Here is an 18,117-nt window from a genome sequence, read left to right on the forward strand (position 1 = left end):
GCATAGCACGGATCTCACAGACAGGACAAGTACAATTACATACATTCACTCACTCAAATCATATGCTGTGCAGTGATAACCAAGTCAAATACCAGGGGAACCTCTGGGAGGCTGAGGTTACTCACCAGAAGACATATTCATTGGGGTCTGCCCAACCTGAGACTTTGGGAACAAAAGCTGAACCAAGACTCCCCCTTTCAGGGGGTCACCAAGGCCTTTCAGAGGTCAATCAAGACTCCCCTCTTGGGGGGTCACCAAGATCTCCCAAACTGAGAACCTTTCCTCTATTGCAAAGGTACACTGCACCTGAGGTTGGTGGCACCTCACTGGGAGGAAATCCTGGGATGGGCCCCTTGAACAATTAGTCCAGGCAGCTGCTGGACACATTGCAGGCCCCCAGTTCCGTGAAAAGTCAGCGAACTACGCAGGACATCCAGAAGGGACCACAGTCCCATCTGGGTCGCAGATAGGAAGAAACAGAATGAGAGATTAGTTATGGAACTTTACGAAAGAACAAGCAATTTAAACAGGGAATAAATTTCAGCTTCAAGCCACGGTCACACAAGGAGATTGTGAGCACTTATAAACTGAGCGTGGAGGAGGCAGACAGGACAAGGTCTTGAGGCCAATAATACTGGGGCCAGAGGCCACCACCTAAACCAGCAGGACCTGCGTGGTGGCCCCAGCAGTGGTGCTGCACTGGGCCATGTCTGGGCCGCATCTCTGTGCTGTGCTCCACCAATTACACTTGCTCCCTTTTACCAGAGACAGTGCTGATGACGGCTCCATTCTTGTGTCCAGGGTCTTCCTATGAGGTCTCATTTTACTCTCATTAGCAATCCTGTGGAATTGGCGTTGCTGTCTCCTCTATTTTACAAATGTGAAATGGGTCCAGAGGTGGCTTCCCCAAGGTTTCATGGCATATTCAGTAGTTGCTCTGCCACAAACTCCCGGGGCTGGCCCCTCTCACAGGGGAACATAGCCCTGGGGTGGTCACAGTCTGTACAGTATTGTTCCCGCAGAGCCAGCCTGGCACAGTGTCCTGACTGCTTATAGCAGTCCTGTGGCTGGGGGGTGGGCACTTCAGTGGTGCTTTGTGGCCCAGTCATGTACCTCCTACCACTGGGGTAAGGGCACCCTCTTTGACCTCTTGGATTCCATCCTTTTTGGGCTGAGAAGATTGCTGCCCCAGGGAGATTACTTCTCTCTTTTTTGATCCCATTTTGGTCGCTGGTGACAGATACCCTTCCCTCTTCGCTTAGCTTGTTTCTGAATGGTTCCACCCTGGATTTAAAACAAGAAAGAGCAAGAGAGGGATGTGCTTCTCCTTGTTGCTGTAAGGAAGCACTGGAAGTGTAGTTTTTCACTGCAGCTGCTTTTCTTCTTTTTTTTTTTTTAAAGATGACCGGTAAGGGGATCTTAACCCTTGACTTGGTGTTGTCAGCACCACGCTCTCCCAAGTGAGCCACGAGCTGGCCCTGCAGCTGCTTTTCTCTGGGGCTGACGCCTTAGCTGCTCATTTGTACTTTGTGATTTTTAACAGCCTCGGTGCTGGACAGGCTTCCCATTTCGAAACATGAGGGGGGGAGAGGAGGCCAGTGGGAAACACGTCCCTGTTCCATGTCGTGCATGTGTGCTACTGCCTGTGCGGCTCCTTATCCTATGTTCAGTGCCACCATTTTACAGATCAGGGAACTGAGGTTCAGAGAGGTGAAGTAACTTGCTTGAGGCCACACAGCTATGGGATTTGTTTGAAGCCTTCCTGATTCCTCAGCTGACACTCTATTTCTCTGCTTGGCTTTTCTTGGTACATACCCACTCCTGCTGCTTCACAAGTGTAGTTTGGTACAGAGAAGGATCCTTATAGCCCTGAACAAATAGGCCAAGTCCTGAACTTGGGATGGGTCATGCCTGTCCATCCATCGTCCCTGAGAGCTGTCTTCACCCAGCCAGTCTTTGATGTACCTTCTGTCTCCATGAAGAAGCTGATCTGTCTTCTCTCTGCCCCAGACCCTGCCCAGCTTGGCTTCCCACCCCACCAGGCTCCTGGCTTAGAATATGGCCCTCACCTTTTAGTACCCAGTTCAGGGGTTCCTCTCCTGTGATGAAGCCCATCCAGATCCTGGCCCACCACCCCTGCTCCCTTCTTTGGCCCCCGTGGGGACATTCTCACGTTCATGTTCAGCAAGTGGTTGTATATCTGTGCTTACCAGGTCTGGAGTCTCCAATCCCCAGCACACCTCCTAACTCAGAGCATGTCTGGATGAGGAGGGAATTTAATTGGAGGGGGGCTGCATAATTTCATTCCAGAAGCCCTCTAGTTAGGTGCTTTTCCCAGTGTTTGGAGCCCAGGGCTAGACATCCTTCACTACCCTGGATACAAGCACAACCTTGACTCTCTGGTTTCTCTGCCAGCTGTACAATAAGACTTTCTTCTTTCATTTCTGATCTTTGATTTGAAGACATGGTTGTTGCTTGAGGCCAAAAGCACCCTGATCCTGACCAGCCACTGAGGATTAGGGATTGTCCCTGCTTATCTCTCTCCTTCCCCTACTCTCCTGACTGGAGCTTGTCCCACCCCAGCCCCCCAATTCCTCATGCCACCTGCTGCTGAGCTTGAACCTTTTGGACCATCGAGAGAACCTTCCTGGGGACTCCCTAGCAATGCCGAGGCTCAGTGGACTCCTGAGTTACAGGTCTTCTCCATGAACACCCACCCTTGCAGTAGGTAGGGATTAGACAGAGGCCGGGCACCCCCTTGCCCAGGGAGCAGTGGGGAGGACTCAGGTGGGTTTATTGGGAGGATATATGCTAACAGGGGTCCAACACAGGAATAGTACCACCTGCCAGCGTATGAGATTCTCCGTTTAGAGGACTGGTCCACCCGAGGGTTTGCTGCAGAAGGCCCCCCAACACATGACGCAACACAGAGGTCAGACCCTTGCCCTCTGCAGTCATGAGGGCCAGCCCCATAGAGCACTCGCCAGCTGGGCTCCAGGGTGATATCTAGTCCTGTTGCTACTGAGGGCACTGCACCTGTCCAGAGCAGAAGAGGGTCCATTTTCCAGTAGCTGTGCTGGCTGTGAATTCCCATCTGGGAACAGCCTTCCCCCTAGCAGCCACCATGGGGTCTTGCACCCTGATCATCAGTAGGCTTATCCAGATTGGGGGTACTGGGGGAAGGGTATGAGGGGCTCTGCCCTGCCATGCCGCTCATTTCCAGTGCTGGCCCTCAGCTCACCATGTGGGCCTGGCTGCTGGCTGATAGGTGGTGGTTTTGTTCCACTAGATCCCTCATCTACTTCTCCTACCTTGTTGTCATGAGCCCAGTTCAGGGTCTTTGTTGGCCTTTTTTCTAGCCCCAGGATTTGTGGTGATGACTGGGTAGCAGTAGGAGGGCTTTCCTTCTGTGTTGCCGCCGCCTTTTCCAGTTGCCCTTTACCTCTGGCTTCCTCCCCACCCCAGCGTGGTCTGTCACCCTGCGTGGCCCTGAGTGTATTCACATGCCCTTTGTAGCACGAAGTTATAAAGAGCCCTGGCTGCAGCTCTGCCCTTTGCCCTCTCGCTGTCCACTCTTTTCCTCCCCACCCTCTTTTCTACAAGATAGAGTTGGCTGGTTTTCGAGCCACCCCTGTCTGATGCCACCTGTGCCATTTGGGGCTCAATAGAAGATTCTCAGTCTAAGGAGAGGCGCCTTCACCCTGTGGCTTCCCTCCACCCAGCACATTCTCTGGGCCAGGTGTTGTCTTGAGCAGCCCCGCCCTTTGGAACATGGGGAGCTGCACTCAGCAACATCTGCCCATGCGGTTTTTCCTCCCAGCCTTCCAAACCATGTGGGTGGAAGGAAACATGGCATTCCCACCCATGCGGGCACTGGCATTTCAAGCTGGACGAGGCTCTCTATCCTGGGCCCTGCTGTCCTACCAGCCCCCTGGTGCTCACAGTAGCAAGATTGTTCTCAGCACAGGAGCAGGGCCGGGCAGGGGGGTGGCTGCCTGCCACTGCTGGAGGCACCTACTGTTCCTTTCCCCTCTTCCCTCACGTGGGTCAGGAGCGGTATCCAGACACGGTAGTAGGCACGTGCAGAGGCAGCTGAGGGCTGCTTCCCGGAGACCCCACCATTCTTGCTGGGCTTAAAGCAGGCGTCCTGACCCTCCACCCTGCACGTCTGTGTACTTGCTAGACTTGGGTAGCATTTTAGCACTTCAAAGCAGGCTCAGCTGACAGTTTGGATTCTGGAGACCTACCTGTCTCGAGTTGAGGGTATTGAGACCCTAAAAGAGCCCTCAGAGCTTCAGAAAGAAGTGGCCAAAGTTAGGACTCACACAGGTCTTCGAGATCCACTCACTGATTTGTTTATTAAGTGAATCTTAACTGAGCACTTGTGTGTTCCAAGCACTGTGCTGGGCACAGGAAGTTTCAAGTTTAGGCACAGTCATGGCCTGGAGGCTCCCACCCTTGGAGCCACTGCCCAGCATTCCCTGCAGGGACCCGTGAGGTTGGGACCTGGGTGTTCTTTCCTTTCCCCAGAGTGGCCCTCAGCCCAGATCTCCCCCCCCCACCACAAATACCCAGTGTGATAGCATCAGCCCAAATCTTGATGGCTGACCCTACCCAAATATGTATGCACACCCGTGCATTCTCACAGCTCATACGCACACTCACACACGTGTGCACACACAATAGAAGATTCCCAGTGTAAAACGGCCCAGGAACGCTTTTTGGGTGGTCCTAGCGGGCAAATGAGAATGTGGTACGAGCCCCTGGGACTCAGGTGGGGCACAGGGATTAGGCTTCCCTCTCCCAGCTTACACCAAGTGGCCAAGGCTCAAGGTAGGAAGACAGTTGCTCACTAGAGCAGGCCTTGCTCTGCAACTCTGTCCCCTGACTCCTAGCCCTAGGTTCTTTTGCTGGACCTGTAATCTGTACCATGAGTGCCTCCCTCCCGCCAACCAAGGGAAGTGGAAAGGGGCAGCAGGGTTGGGGGCAGAGAGGAGCCACACTGGGGTCCTGATTCCAGACTCTGCAGAGATACCATGAGGCCTGGCTTCAGTCAGGTTCTTCCTCAAACCCAGCAGTTCTCATGTTTGGTGGTGATTGGCCCCCAGAGGATGCGTGGCAATGTCTGGAGACATTTGTGGCTGACATTTGTGGGGGGGAGAAGTTACTACTGACATATGGTGAGTAGAGGCCAGGGATACTGCACAGCAGCTTACAAAGCACAGGACAGCAGTCCCCAGCCTCCAACAGAGAATCCTACAGCCCCAGATGTCGGCAGTGCTGAGGGCAAGGAGCCTGCCCAGAATCAGTGATTTTCCCTGAGTGGTTTGGAAAAGTAAGCGATTCAAGGGGCCACTGCTCCACTTCCACACCCAAGGGCTGGGGTGGTGACATTGTCTCATGTTTGCCCATAGGCTGGGAAACCAGGGGAGGAATGGGCAGGGCTATTACATGACCTACGTCACCTTCTGTGGACGCAGGGCCCCTCCCACACTGGCACCTCCCTGGGACTATAGGTGGGGCTGGCTGGCACAGGTGGGGCAGAGGGAGCGCAGCCTCAGCCTGATGCAGAGGCAGTGCCATGGGCACAGCCTACCTCTGACACCGCTAGTGGCCAGCGAGCAAGAGGGGAGTGGCCAGGAAGTGAAGTTAAGCAACAGTTTTTATTGCCTTTGGCATCGTCATCTGTATTGGTTTACTAGGGCCACCGTAACAAAGCACCACACACTGGGTGGCTTAGACAACAGGAGTTTATTTTCTCACGGTCTGGAGGCTAGAAGGCTGAGATCAGCATGTCTTCTCCCTGTGTCTTCATAAGGTTTTTCCTCTGTTCGAGTCTGTGTCCTAACTTCCTTTTATGAGAACACCAGTCATACTGCATTGGGGCCACCCTACTGACTTCCTTTTAACTCAATCATCACTTTAGGCCCTGTCTCCAAATACAGCGACATTCTGAGGTACTAGGGTCAGGGCTCCACCATATAAACTTGGGGGAGCTGGAGACAACTCAGCCCATCACATCATCATAACTAGGGTTAGAACGTGGTCTCCCAGTGGCATGGGCTCTGTCCCCTACGTTGACATCCAATGACATGTCAGCTCTCTTTTGGAGGCAAAGGCAGCAGGGCTTTACCAGTCTTTGATGGGAAGGGGGGATGTTGATGGGAAAGGGGAGACTTTGTCATAGTCTGCCTGCCGGGGGGTCCTTACCAGCAAAGCCAGAGTCTAGGAAGCACCATTACTGGCCAGAGGGATAGGGTTCCCCTTGGGCCGGTGGGAGGGAGGGTGTGTGGAGGGAGGCGGTGCTACCCAGCCCGTCGGTCCAAGGGTCAGGGGGCAGTGGCAGCCAGAGAATCCAGGTGTGGCGTGCACAGGTGAGCTGTGGGGATTGGTGGGCCTGTGCTGTAGCAGGAGTCTGGGTGACCGTGCAGTGGACTCCAACACCCACTCTACTAGCCTTTTCCTGGGCTGCCCTTGGGCTCTGTCCGTGGTGCGCCTGCCTCAGGTCAGAGCCTCGTTTTCCTTCCTTGGCTGGGTTGGGGAAGCTGCTCTTCAGTCGCAGGCAGAAGGCGTGGAGGGCGGCCTTGCCCCGCCCGCTCAGCACCAAACGTCCCATTTCCCGTTGTGTCGAGATCAGGGCTAGCTCTCGGCTGTGCTGCGTGACCCTCTAGAACTCCCAGTGACAACGAGCGAGTGGCTGAGGACCTGCCGAGGCTCTTGTGCCTCCTGTTTAATCCCATGTGGAGCCTCCTAGGGGTTTGTCCATGGGGGGCCAGCTGGCCTTCCTCTCTGAAGGGGCCGACACGCACATCCTCCCACCGGATCTCACATCCATCTGTTTCTCCTGCAGAGTGAACTGGACTTGGAAAAGGGCTTGGAGATGAGAAAATGGGTCTTGTCTGGAATCCTGGCTAGTGAGGAGACTTACCTGAGCCACCTGGAGGCGCTGCTGCTGGTGAGGAGGGTGTGGGGAGCTGAGCAGGGGGCAGCGGGGGTACCGAGGGAGACCTTTCTGCTCACACATTGTCCCAGGTCAGCCGTCGGCACCTGGGGGCAGCCCACCCTCTCTGGAGTCATTGGCACACCCATGGGAGGCTCAGAACATTCCACCTCTGTAGAAATCTGACTTCCCCAAGGAGGCAGTGGACATGAACATAAGACTCAGTTGGCAAACCAAGCTGGTTTTAAATTTTTATTTTTGATGGGATTTAAAATTAAAAGCTCATGTGTCCACGATTTTCTGCAGTCATACCATGCCCCTGACAAACAGCAAGCCCTCCCACCTGTGCCCTCTTCCAGCCCATGAAGCCTTTGAAAGCCGCTGCCACCACCTCCCAGCCAGTGCTTACCAGTCAGCAGATCGAGACCATCTTCTTCAAAGTGCCTGAGCTCTACGAGATCCACAAGGAGTTCTACGACGGGCTCCTCCCCCGAGTGCAGCAGTGGAGCCACCAGCAGCGGGTGGGTGACCTCTTCCAGAAGCTGGTGAGTGACTTGGAGCAGGTGCATAACAGCCTGCTGGGACCTGGGCATGCTGGGAGCTTGTGGGGCTGTGGGGGTGGCCGAGTGGGGGCCCCGCCTGTCCTGCGATGTGCAAGCATATCAGCCAAGGAGATACCAAGGTGATAGTAGCCAGTGAGAGTCTGGAGTGTGTCTCAGCACCTCGTATGGCAAAGGGCAGGTTTTGAGAAGGGAGAGGCCAAGGGAAGTGTGCCCACTCTAGCTCGAGATCTGTGAGTGAGGCTTCCTTCCCTCTCCTTGATGCTAGTTACATCACTGGGTCCTTTCCATCTCCACTCAGATTTACTCAAAGTTCCCAGTCTCTAGACTGGTCCAGCTGCCCCCTTGGAAGGCCCTGGAGATGAAAGTGATGCTGCTGCCCAGGTCTTGGACACTGGGCAGAGGAGATGAGGGGGTGGGGCTGGCATTGCCTGGAGGGGCAAGCACAGGCCAGAGTAGAGCAGGGGTTTGTTATACTTTATTCCATGTTTGCAGTTATCTGAATGAAAGGCCTTTGAATCACTTGGAGAATTATTTTCTTTAGAGTCAGGTGGGGATGAGAGACATGGGTTTTTGTTTGTTTGGTTTTGGTGGCTAGCAGGTACAGGGATCAAACTCTGGACCTTGGTGTTATTGGTACCACGTGCTTACCGGCCAGCCAGGAGGGGAAACTTGGACAATAAAAATCAAGGTAGTAGGGCCGGCCCATGGCTCACTTGGGAGAGCGTGGTGCTGACAACACCAAGTCAAGGGTTAAGATCCCCTTACCCAGTCATCTTTAAAAAAAAAAAAAAATCAATTTAGTGGAGAAACTGCCCTCATGTACTGAAAGAGGGCCCTGGCAAAGAAATGGTAAAAATAGGACACGTGCGGCCTTCAGCTCCCACAGACAGCTGTTTGCAGAAGCTGGAGGCATGTTTAATGCTAGAGACTTTCACAGTTGCTCCTATTACTGCAGCCTCAGCCACATCCATCTGGCTTGTCTTTTTTAGTGTCCTCACCTCTGTGTTTTCATGTGTGTCTGTTCCCTGATGAGGTTGAACACTTGGCATGTCCAAATACTCCAGCCATTCTCTCACAGGACATGCTTCTGCCCGCTGTGTTCAGTTGTGGCAGCTGATGTGCTGTGAATGCTCCTGTAACAGCCCATGGTATCTTGGCTTGTATTGGTGGCAGATACTGTCACTGGTCTAATGTTTCCCACTGTTACTTTGTATTGTCCAAAAATTTAACTTTCCAACTAGCCAAAGTTGTTGAACTTTTAGATAATATCCTCAGTCCTTAGTAAATATCCTCTACATTTGGGGTAAATATTCTATTTTGTTTTCAGCTACGGTTTTTGTGGCTTTTTATGTGTTGAGTTTTTTTCTTTCTCTTAATCTGTATGAATTGCTGCATTGGTTTCACATATGACTTTGTAGTTGCCTCCAAAGTATTCATTACAGAATGCTTCCTTTCCTGCTGCTTGTTGATATCTGTTTTCTCATATAGTAAACATCTATTTCTGGGGAAAAAAGAGAGAGAGAGAGAGACTTTCACGGTGACACCTGTGCCTTACAGGAATCAGGACTCATCCTTGTGGGCAGGCTGGAGAAATGCAGAGGGGGTAGGACCTCCACGCAAGCGTGGGCACCAAGGGACAGCTTAAGCAGAGAGGAGGTGTGGTTCCCATGCAGCTGGACTCAGCTCTGATGGGGGCGGAAGGTGCATCCTCAGGGGGTGCAGCGTCTCACCTGAGCTGAGGCAGCCCCGTAAGGCAGGTAGTGGCTTCACTTCTGTACAGCGAGGAGGCTGAGAATGGATAGGTCACTTGCCTGGACTTTGACCATTGGTTTGTCTTTCTCCAGTAAGGGTACATTTCCCCTGCTTTCGGGAGCCATAAAACTGAAGGACGAGTGGTGCTAGATGGCAGAATAAGGGTTTCTAAAAAGTCTCAGTTGGCCAAAACTGACCAAGAATCTGTTTGGCCAGGGTGGCTGTAGGATCTCCGTTCAGGTCTCCTATCTCAAAATGGGAGAGGCCCACCAGGAAGGCAGGTCAGGGGACCTCTCTGGTCCTTCGCTGACCCCAGGGGCCATGGGGAGCCAAGAATGCTGCTATACAAAGTCACCGAGATCAGCAAAATCTAGTGTTCAGTTGAAGGGGGCGATAGGCCAGTCATTCCTGACATTGGCCAGGCCACACCCAGTACAGTCAGTGCACGCTTCACTGAGACAAGAATAAGGAAGAACTTGTCCAGAAGGAAGCAGCAGTGAAGGGACCTGGGGATGAAGTTGTAAACTCCAAGGCAGGGTCTGCCAGGTTGCTTTTAGTCAGAACCTGTGACGTTCTGTGATGTAGGAAAAGACCCTTTGCAGGTCTAAAGTGGGGAGCCAGGAGGAGATTGCAGGAGGCAGGTCTGCATATAACATTGTGGCAACTATCAGATCTGCCCAGCAAATAGGCTACCCAGCAAATAGGCCCCTGTCCTGGAAGAATCACTAGAAGGCAGGCACCGGGCCGACCTGTGTGGCTGGGGTTCCATCTCTGAGGACCCCAATCCTGATTCCAGGATTGCCTGGGCCTCCTGTGCATATCCTCTTTCTCCAGAGCATTCTCCTTCCCATGGGAAGCAAGTCCTCCAGGGCTAGGAATGGCCTAAGGCTGGCCCCCTGTAAGTGTGAAGAGCACAAGGTTCCTTAAAAGCCCAGTCCCAAGCCCCAACCCTCCTGGGCCACAGACACATTAGACTCCAGGCCAGAGCTAAGGCATGAGGAGCAGAGGAGACACTTGTTCAGATTCTTGGCTCCGGGGGCTCTTTTCCCCATGGCTGTATTTTGATGCAGGTGTTCTCCATCTTGGAAGCCCCTCATTTCTCCCTATGTGATGTGTCTGCAGTTTTAAACCTAGTGGACTGACAGCCTGCAGCCCCCTGAGAAACAGAGAATCATGTTGGAAAAAAATAACCACAACCAGCACTCCCCTGAATAACATTCTGAAATCACTCAGAAACTTTTTAAAAACGTTAATAGTCTGATGAACGCTGAAGCTAAAGTTTGGAAAGTTCCCTCTGGTTTCCCTGGTGTCCTTGAGCTACCTTCATTCGTCAAATGCTGCAGCAGGAAGGCTGGGGACAGAGGCTGGGGCTACAGTGGAAAGTCATTCCCCAGTAAACATGTGCCTCAAAAGTATTCACATGTGTTCAACTGGACTGAGTGCTGGGGACTCCCCAAGGATAGGTGGACTCAGTGCCTGCCCTCATCCCTTTGAGACCAACTCAGCAGGCTTGGCCAGCATCGCCCCCTCAGGCTCTTAGGGCCTGGGAGTCTTAGGACCAAATGAGCTTGCGATGTCCTGCCCCAGCATCAGTGCCCCTTCCCAAGCCCAGGGACTCATGAGCAGCATCAGATGGCTGAGAGCCTGACCCAAACCCTGCCTTTCCCGTCCCTTCCTGTAGGGCCACATGGGCTAACTTCCACTACTTAGGCTTTTGTTTCTGCCTGAAATTTTATGAGTTCATTTTTTTGTTTGTTTTTCTAATCATTTCAAAACTATAAGAGTTGCAAGAATAGTACAAAGAACTCTCATGTAACCTTAACCCAGATGCACTGATTGTAAAATTTTGCCACATTTGCTTTATTTCTTTTCTTTCTCTTTTATACATGCACACACGCCCATACACACACACACATTTTTTTCTCCTGAAGTTTGTAAGTTGCAGACATTTGCCCTTTCACCCCTAAATACTTCATTATGTATTTGCTAAGAACAAGGACATTGTCTTCCATAACCCTGAGTACAATTTGTCAAATTTAGGAAATTTCACATTGTGTGATACTATTTAATATGCAGTCCACATGCAAATTCCTCCCAAGTTAGCCATCATGTTCTTTACAGCCGTTTTTGTTCTCTGATTCAGGATCCAACCCAAGGTCACATTACATGCGTGGTTGTCACATCTCTTTAGTCTCCTCCAATCCATGCCAGTTCCTTGGATTTTGCTTGTATTCTGTGACCTTGACATTTTTTGTAGGGGACAAGCCCATTCAGGTTTCCCTGTTTCCTCAGGAATAGATTCAGGTTCTACATTTCTGGCAATACCACAGCAGTGAGGCTGTGTCCTCAGTGCATCGTTATCAGGAGACGCAGGATCTCCGTTTGTGCTGTTAGTGTAGCTCGGTTTCTCATTAACTAAAATTGTGGAAATGAATTGGTTGGAGTTTCTCATGAGGCACCCGGAGGATGTGAGCTCTTGGGCAGGAGGGAGGAGGAGGACATAATGAGAGGATCCTCCTCCCAAAACCTCTGGGCTCTGTTCAACCATCACGTCTTCCAAGAGGCTGTTCTGATCCAGACCACATCCTCTAAAGCAGCCCCATCACTCTTGATTCCTGCCCTGCTTGTAACCATCTGCCGTTACATTGTGTGTGTGTGTTCCCTTATTTATTTATCATGTGTTCTCCTGTTAGAACACCTGCTGTAGAGGCCAGCGCTGTGTCTGAATTATTCATGGCTGTGGGGACAGGGTCTAAAGCAGGATTTTAGTTTTGGTGGAAGACGCTCAGGGACTGGCGGAAGAGGGAAGGAGCAAGCTCTGAGACTCCTCATTGCACTGATGAGGGCAAACCTTCAGTTTGAGGATGCAGCGACTTATCAGAGGTGGTCAGTGAGGCAGGGGCCGAGCAGGGTGTCCTCTGGCTGGTGCTCTTTCTTCGTACCCCCCAAGGCCTTTCATGCAGCCCCCACAGGGAGTGGGGCTAGAAGACCACACAGTACCAAAGGTGCATGGTTTAGCCAGCATCTGGGATGTAGGAATATAAAATTCAATATAAATGCAAATTCATATGGAAATAAAATTCAGGTTCAACACAGAACAAATACCAGGAGCAGTGAATGCCTCAGGCTTCTGGCTCCCAGGCGGCTGTGGTGGGAGGCTCTGGCTCTGGCCCTGACCCTGGCCAGAGGGTCTCCTGGGTCTGTCCTTATCCTCCCCAGGCTTGGGTTTGCTAGTCTCAGGTGAGGACTGGTTTCCTCCTCACTGCCTGTAAAGATGATGTGGGGCCCAGAGATGGTGGTGGCTGCCCACACACTCCCACATGGAAGGTGTCATTCAGTTGTATGTCTACACAGGGGTTAAGTGAGTAGACCCTCTATTAATGCCTTTGGTTTAATAAGGGAGGGGCAAATCTCTCCTTATAGCTGGTAGGTCTCCCACCTACCAGGTGTGCAGTGTAACACCTGGGCAGCCAGAGCCCCTCTTTCCCACAGGCAGCCAGACTGTGTGTTCCTTATGTGTCTGAAGGGATTGGATATGAGTGGAGTACTATAGCCACCATAGGCTCAGGGGCTGACCTCCATGATCAGGGTGGTCTCCTGCAGCCAGAACGAGAAGGTGTCACTGAGCCCCACCTGTGTAAAGACGCTTGTCTGGATTCACTGACAACCTTGAACTTTGTGGCACCGTTTAAACAAGTGGGGTGGGAGGAATAAGCAGCTCTGGAAGGAAGCCATTACCTGCCTGGGGCCGTGAGTCACTTCTCAACCTGTCATTTGGGGAAAGGGAGGTGTGCTCCATGTGTGGGGAGGGGAAGCAGGTGGGAGGCACGATATAGAAGGGTTGAGGTTTCTGCAGCCTGGGTACTGTCTGCTGTACCTGGGGTTTCTCCAGAGCTGTGCACAGGAGCCCATTCCTCAGAAAAATGGGGAGCAACAGCACCTGTCCTGCACCTGTTCTGCACCTGTCCCACATTCTCTTCCTTCCTCCTGCAGGCCAGCCAGCTGGGTGTGTACCGAGCCTTTGTGGACAACTATGGAGTTGCCATGGAAACGGCTGAGAAGTGCTGTCAGGCCAATGCTCAGTTTGCAGAAATCTCTGAGGTAAAGCTGTTCAGACAGGTGCATCACTGACTCCCACTCGCACCTTTCCACATCCTGTGATGGGCTGTGGGCTGCTTGTTGGTAGAACCTGACCCAGGAGAGCAAAGTGCACTGAATCGAAGTCAGGTGGTGAAGCCCAGCTCTGCTTCCAGACTCTGCTGCGCTTGCTCTGTCAGCCCCATGCCAAGGATGCTGTTGTGACTAGATAGAAGGAGCAGCCCTGGGAGCATCCTGCCTCTCCCAGGGCCAAGCTCTCTTGCACTGTCTGCAGTGAGGAGTGTCCATAGTCCTGCCCGTGCTAACAGTGCTCAGGATACAGCCTCAATGGCCTCTCAGCATAGGAGTCCTGAGGCTGACTTTGCACTTTATTGCTGGAAACTAGGCGGGAGACGTCCTGCTGTTTTCCTTTTGTAGTCTGCCAGTGACCATGTGAGCTGGGAACGTTGAAGAGCTAGCACAAGGGAGCAACAGCTTGTGTCACCTGAACTCTCTAGACCCACGTGGCGAGGAAAGCTGTGGGGTGGAGCTGTATTGCCCCAGGTCTGAGGGTTACTGGCTCCCAGCCCAGGAGGACTGAAACCTCCAAGCATGGAGTATTAGCACAAGAGGCCAGAGAGCCCCTCTGATACAGACAAGATGAATGGACCATCCAGGGGGCTCATGGTCACTCCAGGACCAGAGCCAGCAGCACTCCTGGGTCTCCATTCCTCCAAACAGGGGATCTCCCTGCTATTCCCCATCTTATCTCTGCCCAAAGGCAGTTGTGTGGCATTTTCCTTTTTTGGAGCCTGTAGTCGCTCTGACCTTTTGATGACTCTGACTCCCCACAGCTCTGACTTCTGACTTGCCTTTTCCCCACCAAAGGAGGTTTCTGGGTGGAAAGACCTCCCTTAGAAAAATAAATGGAAACCAGAAATGTGGAGCAAGTCCTCTGTCTCTCTTGCTAGGAGACAGCCCTTGACTGTCACATCTGGGTTTTGTTCTGGAGGCTTTATGCCATTTTATCCTTTATCACAGGGGGCGGGGCATTGTGGGCCCCAGCTCTGAGTATCTCCATGGTGATAGCATGGGCTGTGATGTTACTCCAGAGCCCATGAGGCACCTCGCTCCCTGCCTGGTGCTGCTGGTAACAGGATCTGCATGCATCCAGGGCTCCAGGCTTCCCTCCCCACCTGCCATATTTCCCCTAGAACATTCAATCTGTTCTTCTCTTTCCCTTTTTTATTAAATCAGCAACCCCCCACACCCCTAACAGCTGGAATGTTGGCACAGAATTCCAAGTGATCTTGACAAATGAGAGACCTCATCCTTTAAGAGCAGGCTACAGTGAATTGGCCAAGTTCAAGTTCACCTGGACAGGGGAAGGTGGAAACAGTGATGGGATGCCACCTGGGGAATCATGTGGTCCCACAGATAGCACATGGGTGGGAATCTGAGCCAGTGCTGGGATGCAGGGAGTGGGGTGGCTGCCCTGGAAGCCAGCCCTCTGTGAAGCTTGTGGCACTTTTACCACTGGGGAGACCTCCACACTTGCTCTCCATCCATGTTTCAAAAAAGACCCAGAGAAATGGAAGCCACCCAAAGTCAGCAAAATCAAGCCAGGGAAGAGGAAGCAGCAGTCTGTGTGGAGGTGGGGGGCTGTGTTTTGGGGGGCCAGTGTTCGGGCATGGGGCTTGTAGATCACCCTCAAAGACAGGAAGGATGGAGTAGTGGACCTTCATCTTCTCCTGGGACCAGTCCTGAGACATGTGCGGGGCAGTATCTTGTTAGACCTGCGTTGCGCAGGCTGGGTTCTGTGGACCACTAGCTTCTCAGATGATAAATGATGAAGTTACGTGAAAGGGGCTTCCAGAGTCAAGTAAGTTTGGGAAATGTGGGTAAAACCAAACCCATAAGAGTCCTCAAGGCAAGACTGGAGTGCATGTTCAGGGACATGTGGAACACGGGCACCTTGCAGGCTGGCGAGAGCATAGCACTTGGGCTTTGCAGTCTCTGTTTAGCTCCCGCACTCCCTCAAAACTGCTGAGTCAGGTGTATGAAGGAACAGTCACCACGAGGGAAGTTAAACTCTCGGGAAAGGTACCGAAGTGCGTGGCGAGGTTCAGCCCCAAAGAGCTGGCAAACACTGTCTCTTGGTCTTAAGAAGTTTCCTGCAGCACAAAAGGTTGAGAGATCGATTACGGAGCCCCTTCGCCTCTCAACTATTTATGCTTTGTTCAGAAGCCTAGTACTAGCTGCTTCCTAAAGGTAAATGGAGGTCTTTCATCATTGTTTCTCTTTGTACCTTGGATCAAATCAGTAATGGCTTCTACACAGCTGTGTTGAAACTTGACCTATCCACTAAAAAGCCCTGCTGTCACCCTGGGAATCTTAGTGCTTCATTTTTTAGCAAGTACATTTCCAAGTCAGAACAGTGTGGGTGCAGATGGCATCTGGTGTCGGTCTTGGTGGCAGCCCACCCTGGCTGTCTCCAAAGGTAAGGGCTCTTCTGAACCACCAGCCCCTGTGTACTGTCAGATTGCTCCACAAAAGCAGTGACGTGCATTCAGGAATGCCTCCATTTGTAGGATTCTCTGTGTCACAGGCTCTTAACCAGGAGCAATGCCTGGAGACGTTTTTGGTTGTCATACTGGAGGAGGTCGGGGGTGCTGCTGCACCTATAGGTGCAGGGCAGGAGTGCTGCTCAGCATCCTACAGTAAACAGGACAAGGGGCTTGGAACAGAGTTTTCAGTGCAAAATGTCCATAGTGCCAAGATCAAGAAACCCTGTCCTAAGTGAACTGCTGCATCCAGGGCTTCCTGCTTACTCAGCTTGCCTGTGGGTCCCTACTCACCCTGTGATTTCACTCAGCAGCTCAGAATACATCAGGGTTCTTTGAGAGCAGCTGAGCTTTCTGCTAAAGGTTCCTGACTGTGGAACTTTCTGCCACATCAAAGCCGCCTCAGTCGTCCCGTGTGAACGTGTGCTTTTCTATCCACAGAACCTGAGAGCTAGAAGCAACAAGGACTCCAAGGATCCAACGACCAAGAACTCTTTGGAAAGTGAGTCTTTGTGCTGAGGTGTCTTTGTGCCCTTGTGGGAGTGGCCACTGCCAGCAGAGGGGGCGTTGCTGGAAAAGCAGACCCAGTGTCCAGTTGGGTCACCCCCTGGTGCCTTCCCTGTTCTGGACTTCAAAGAGTGAGAGTAGGGACAAGGGAAGGGCAGTCCTGGGTGTGCTGGGGCGGGAAGGAAACAGTCAGGACCAGTTGGCCACCAAAAGTAGCAGCCAGGCACTGCTGGGCATTTAAAATGTCATCATGTCCTCAATGGCCCTATAGGGGGATTATTGTTTTCCCCTCTTTCAGATGACAAAATGGGTGTAGAACATAAAGTAACCTGTGTAGAGTACAGGTGCTAAGTGGCCAGGCAGGGGTTGAATCCAGAGCTGTCAGACTCCCAAGGCGGCATGTTTAACCTCCTCAGTCTGATCAAAAAGTGGTATCAGGAATGACAAGTCACTTCTTACTTTTGATTGTTAGGATTGTGTAAATAGTCACACTCACAGAGAACAGCAGACGTGGCTGCAGTCCCCAGAGCTTCCCCATGTTCTGAGCCTCGGTTTCCCAATCTGTAAAATAGGGATAGCAATGCTTGCCCATGCTGGTTGTCAGAGTCACGTGAGGAAATGTGCCTGACATGATGGAAGGTTCTCATCCCAGAATACCTGTCAAACCGAGAGCTGTGTCACCAAGGATTGGTTCCTGTCCTCAGAATCAGGCCTCCACGATGTCCAGGGATCAGCATTGAGAGCAGTATGCTGGTCTGCTGCCAGGGTACTGTCTGGGCTGGAGAGCAGGTCTCCGCCCAGGGTTGGGGCCCTTGCCTGCCGTCCTCACTGGGGTGCTGGCTGGCTCCCTGACCCCATGCAGGCTCGGGTCTGACCAGGAGCTCTAAACTCTGCATTTAATGTTCTGGACTTGAAGCTCACAGCTTTCTGGGCAAGTGGACTGTTGACCCTTGTCACTTTGCAGAGGGGAGGTGGGGCTTGTGGAGGTTTGGGCTGTCCCTGGACCTCATGGCGCTTTCCCTGTGTGTGGCCATCTTTCACCCTGCCTGTCTCTTCACAGCCCTGCTCTACAAGCCTGTTGACCGGGTGACAAGAAGCACACTGGTCCTTCATGTGAGTCACGGTGCCCCCACAGCATCCCTAGGACATAGTGTCTATGTCCCTCAGGCCTAGCCAGGGCCTTCTCACCTGGGGTCCTTGGTTTCTCCTGTCCTGGAGCTGACACTGATGTGTGTCTCTTTTGCCCCTACACCCACCCCACACCCTTTCTCTGCCACACAACTTTACTGAGGATGCAGAAATGAGGCGCTTCTGCTGTCCAGGGCCTCAGCGTGGCATGCAGGGGGAATGTCAGCAAGCTTTCCAGGTGTCCCCAGCTGTTCCAGTCGGGACAGGTGCAGGCATGGCTGGGCACCAGGGAGGAAGCCTCCCGTCCCACGAGGGCAGGGGCTTGCAGATGGGAAGCTTCACGGTGGCTGCAAGGTGTGAGCCACGCTCCAAGGTGGCCAGGGTAGAAGTGCAGATGGTAGGTCAGACCACCGCCTCCCCGCCTGGCGGGAGGGAGCAGCAGGGAGACATGCCTCAGTGGGGAGTCACTGAAGGGGTCTTGTTAATACTGAGAAACAAAACTAGCCCCTGGTCCTACTGCCCAGGAGACCTTATTAATATATACTTACAACAACTTGTACATGCATAGTTTTAAAAATTTACAACC

General features: G+C 52.4%; 1 protein-coding gene across 1 annotated transcript in view; it reads left to right on the top strand.

Annotated features, from left to right (window-relative positions):
• Window positions 1–18,117, top strand: part of BCR (BCR activator of RhoGEF and GTPase) — a 123,637-nt gene that overhangs the window by 64,774 nt on the left and 40,746 nt on the right. The window contains exons 3-7 of the mRNA XM_063085870.1: window positions 6,851–6,955; window positions 7,300–7,485; window positions 13,249–13,356; window positions 16,338–16,398; window positions 17,464–17,516. Of these exons, the coding sequence (XP_062941940.1) occupies window positions 6,851–6,955; window positions 7,300–7,485; window positions 13,249–13,356; window positions 16,338–16,398; window positions 17,464–17,516 (513 nt within the window). The remainder of the gene's footprint in view (window positions 1–6,850; window positions 6,956–7,299; window positions 7,486–13,248; window positions 13,357–16,337; window positions 16,399–17,463; window positions 17,517–18,117) is intronic.

The sequence above is a fragment of the Cynocephalus volans genome, chromosome 2 (assembly GCF_027409185.1).
Source record: "Cynocephalus volans isolate mCynVol1 chromosome 2, mCynVol1.pri, whole genome shotgun sequence".
Taxonomy (NCBI): domain Eukaryota; kingdom Metazoa; phylum Chordata; class Mammalia; order Dermoptera; family Cynocephalidae; genus Cynocephalus; species Cynocephalus volans.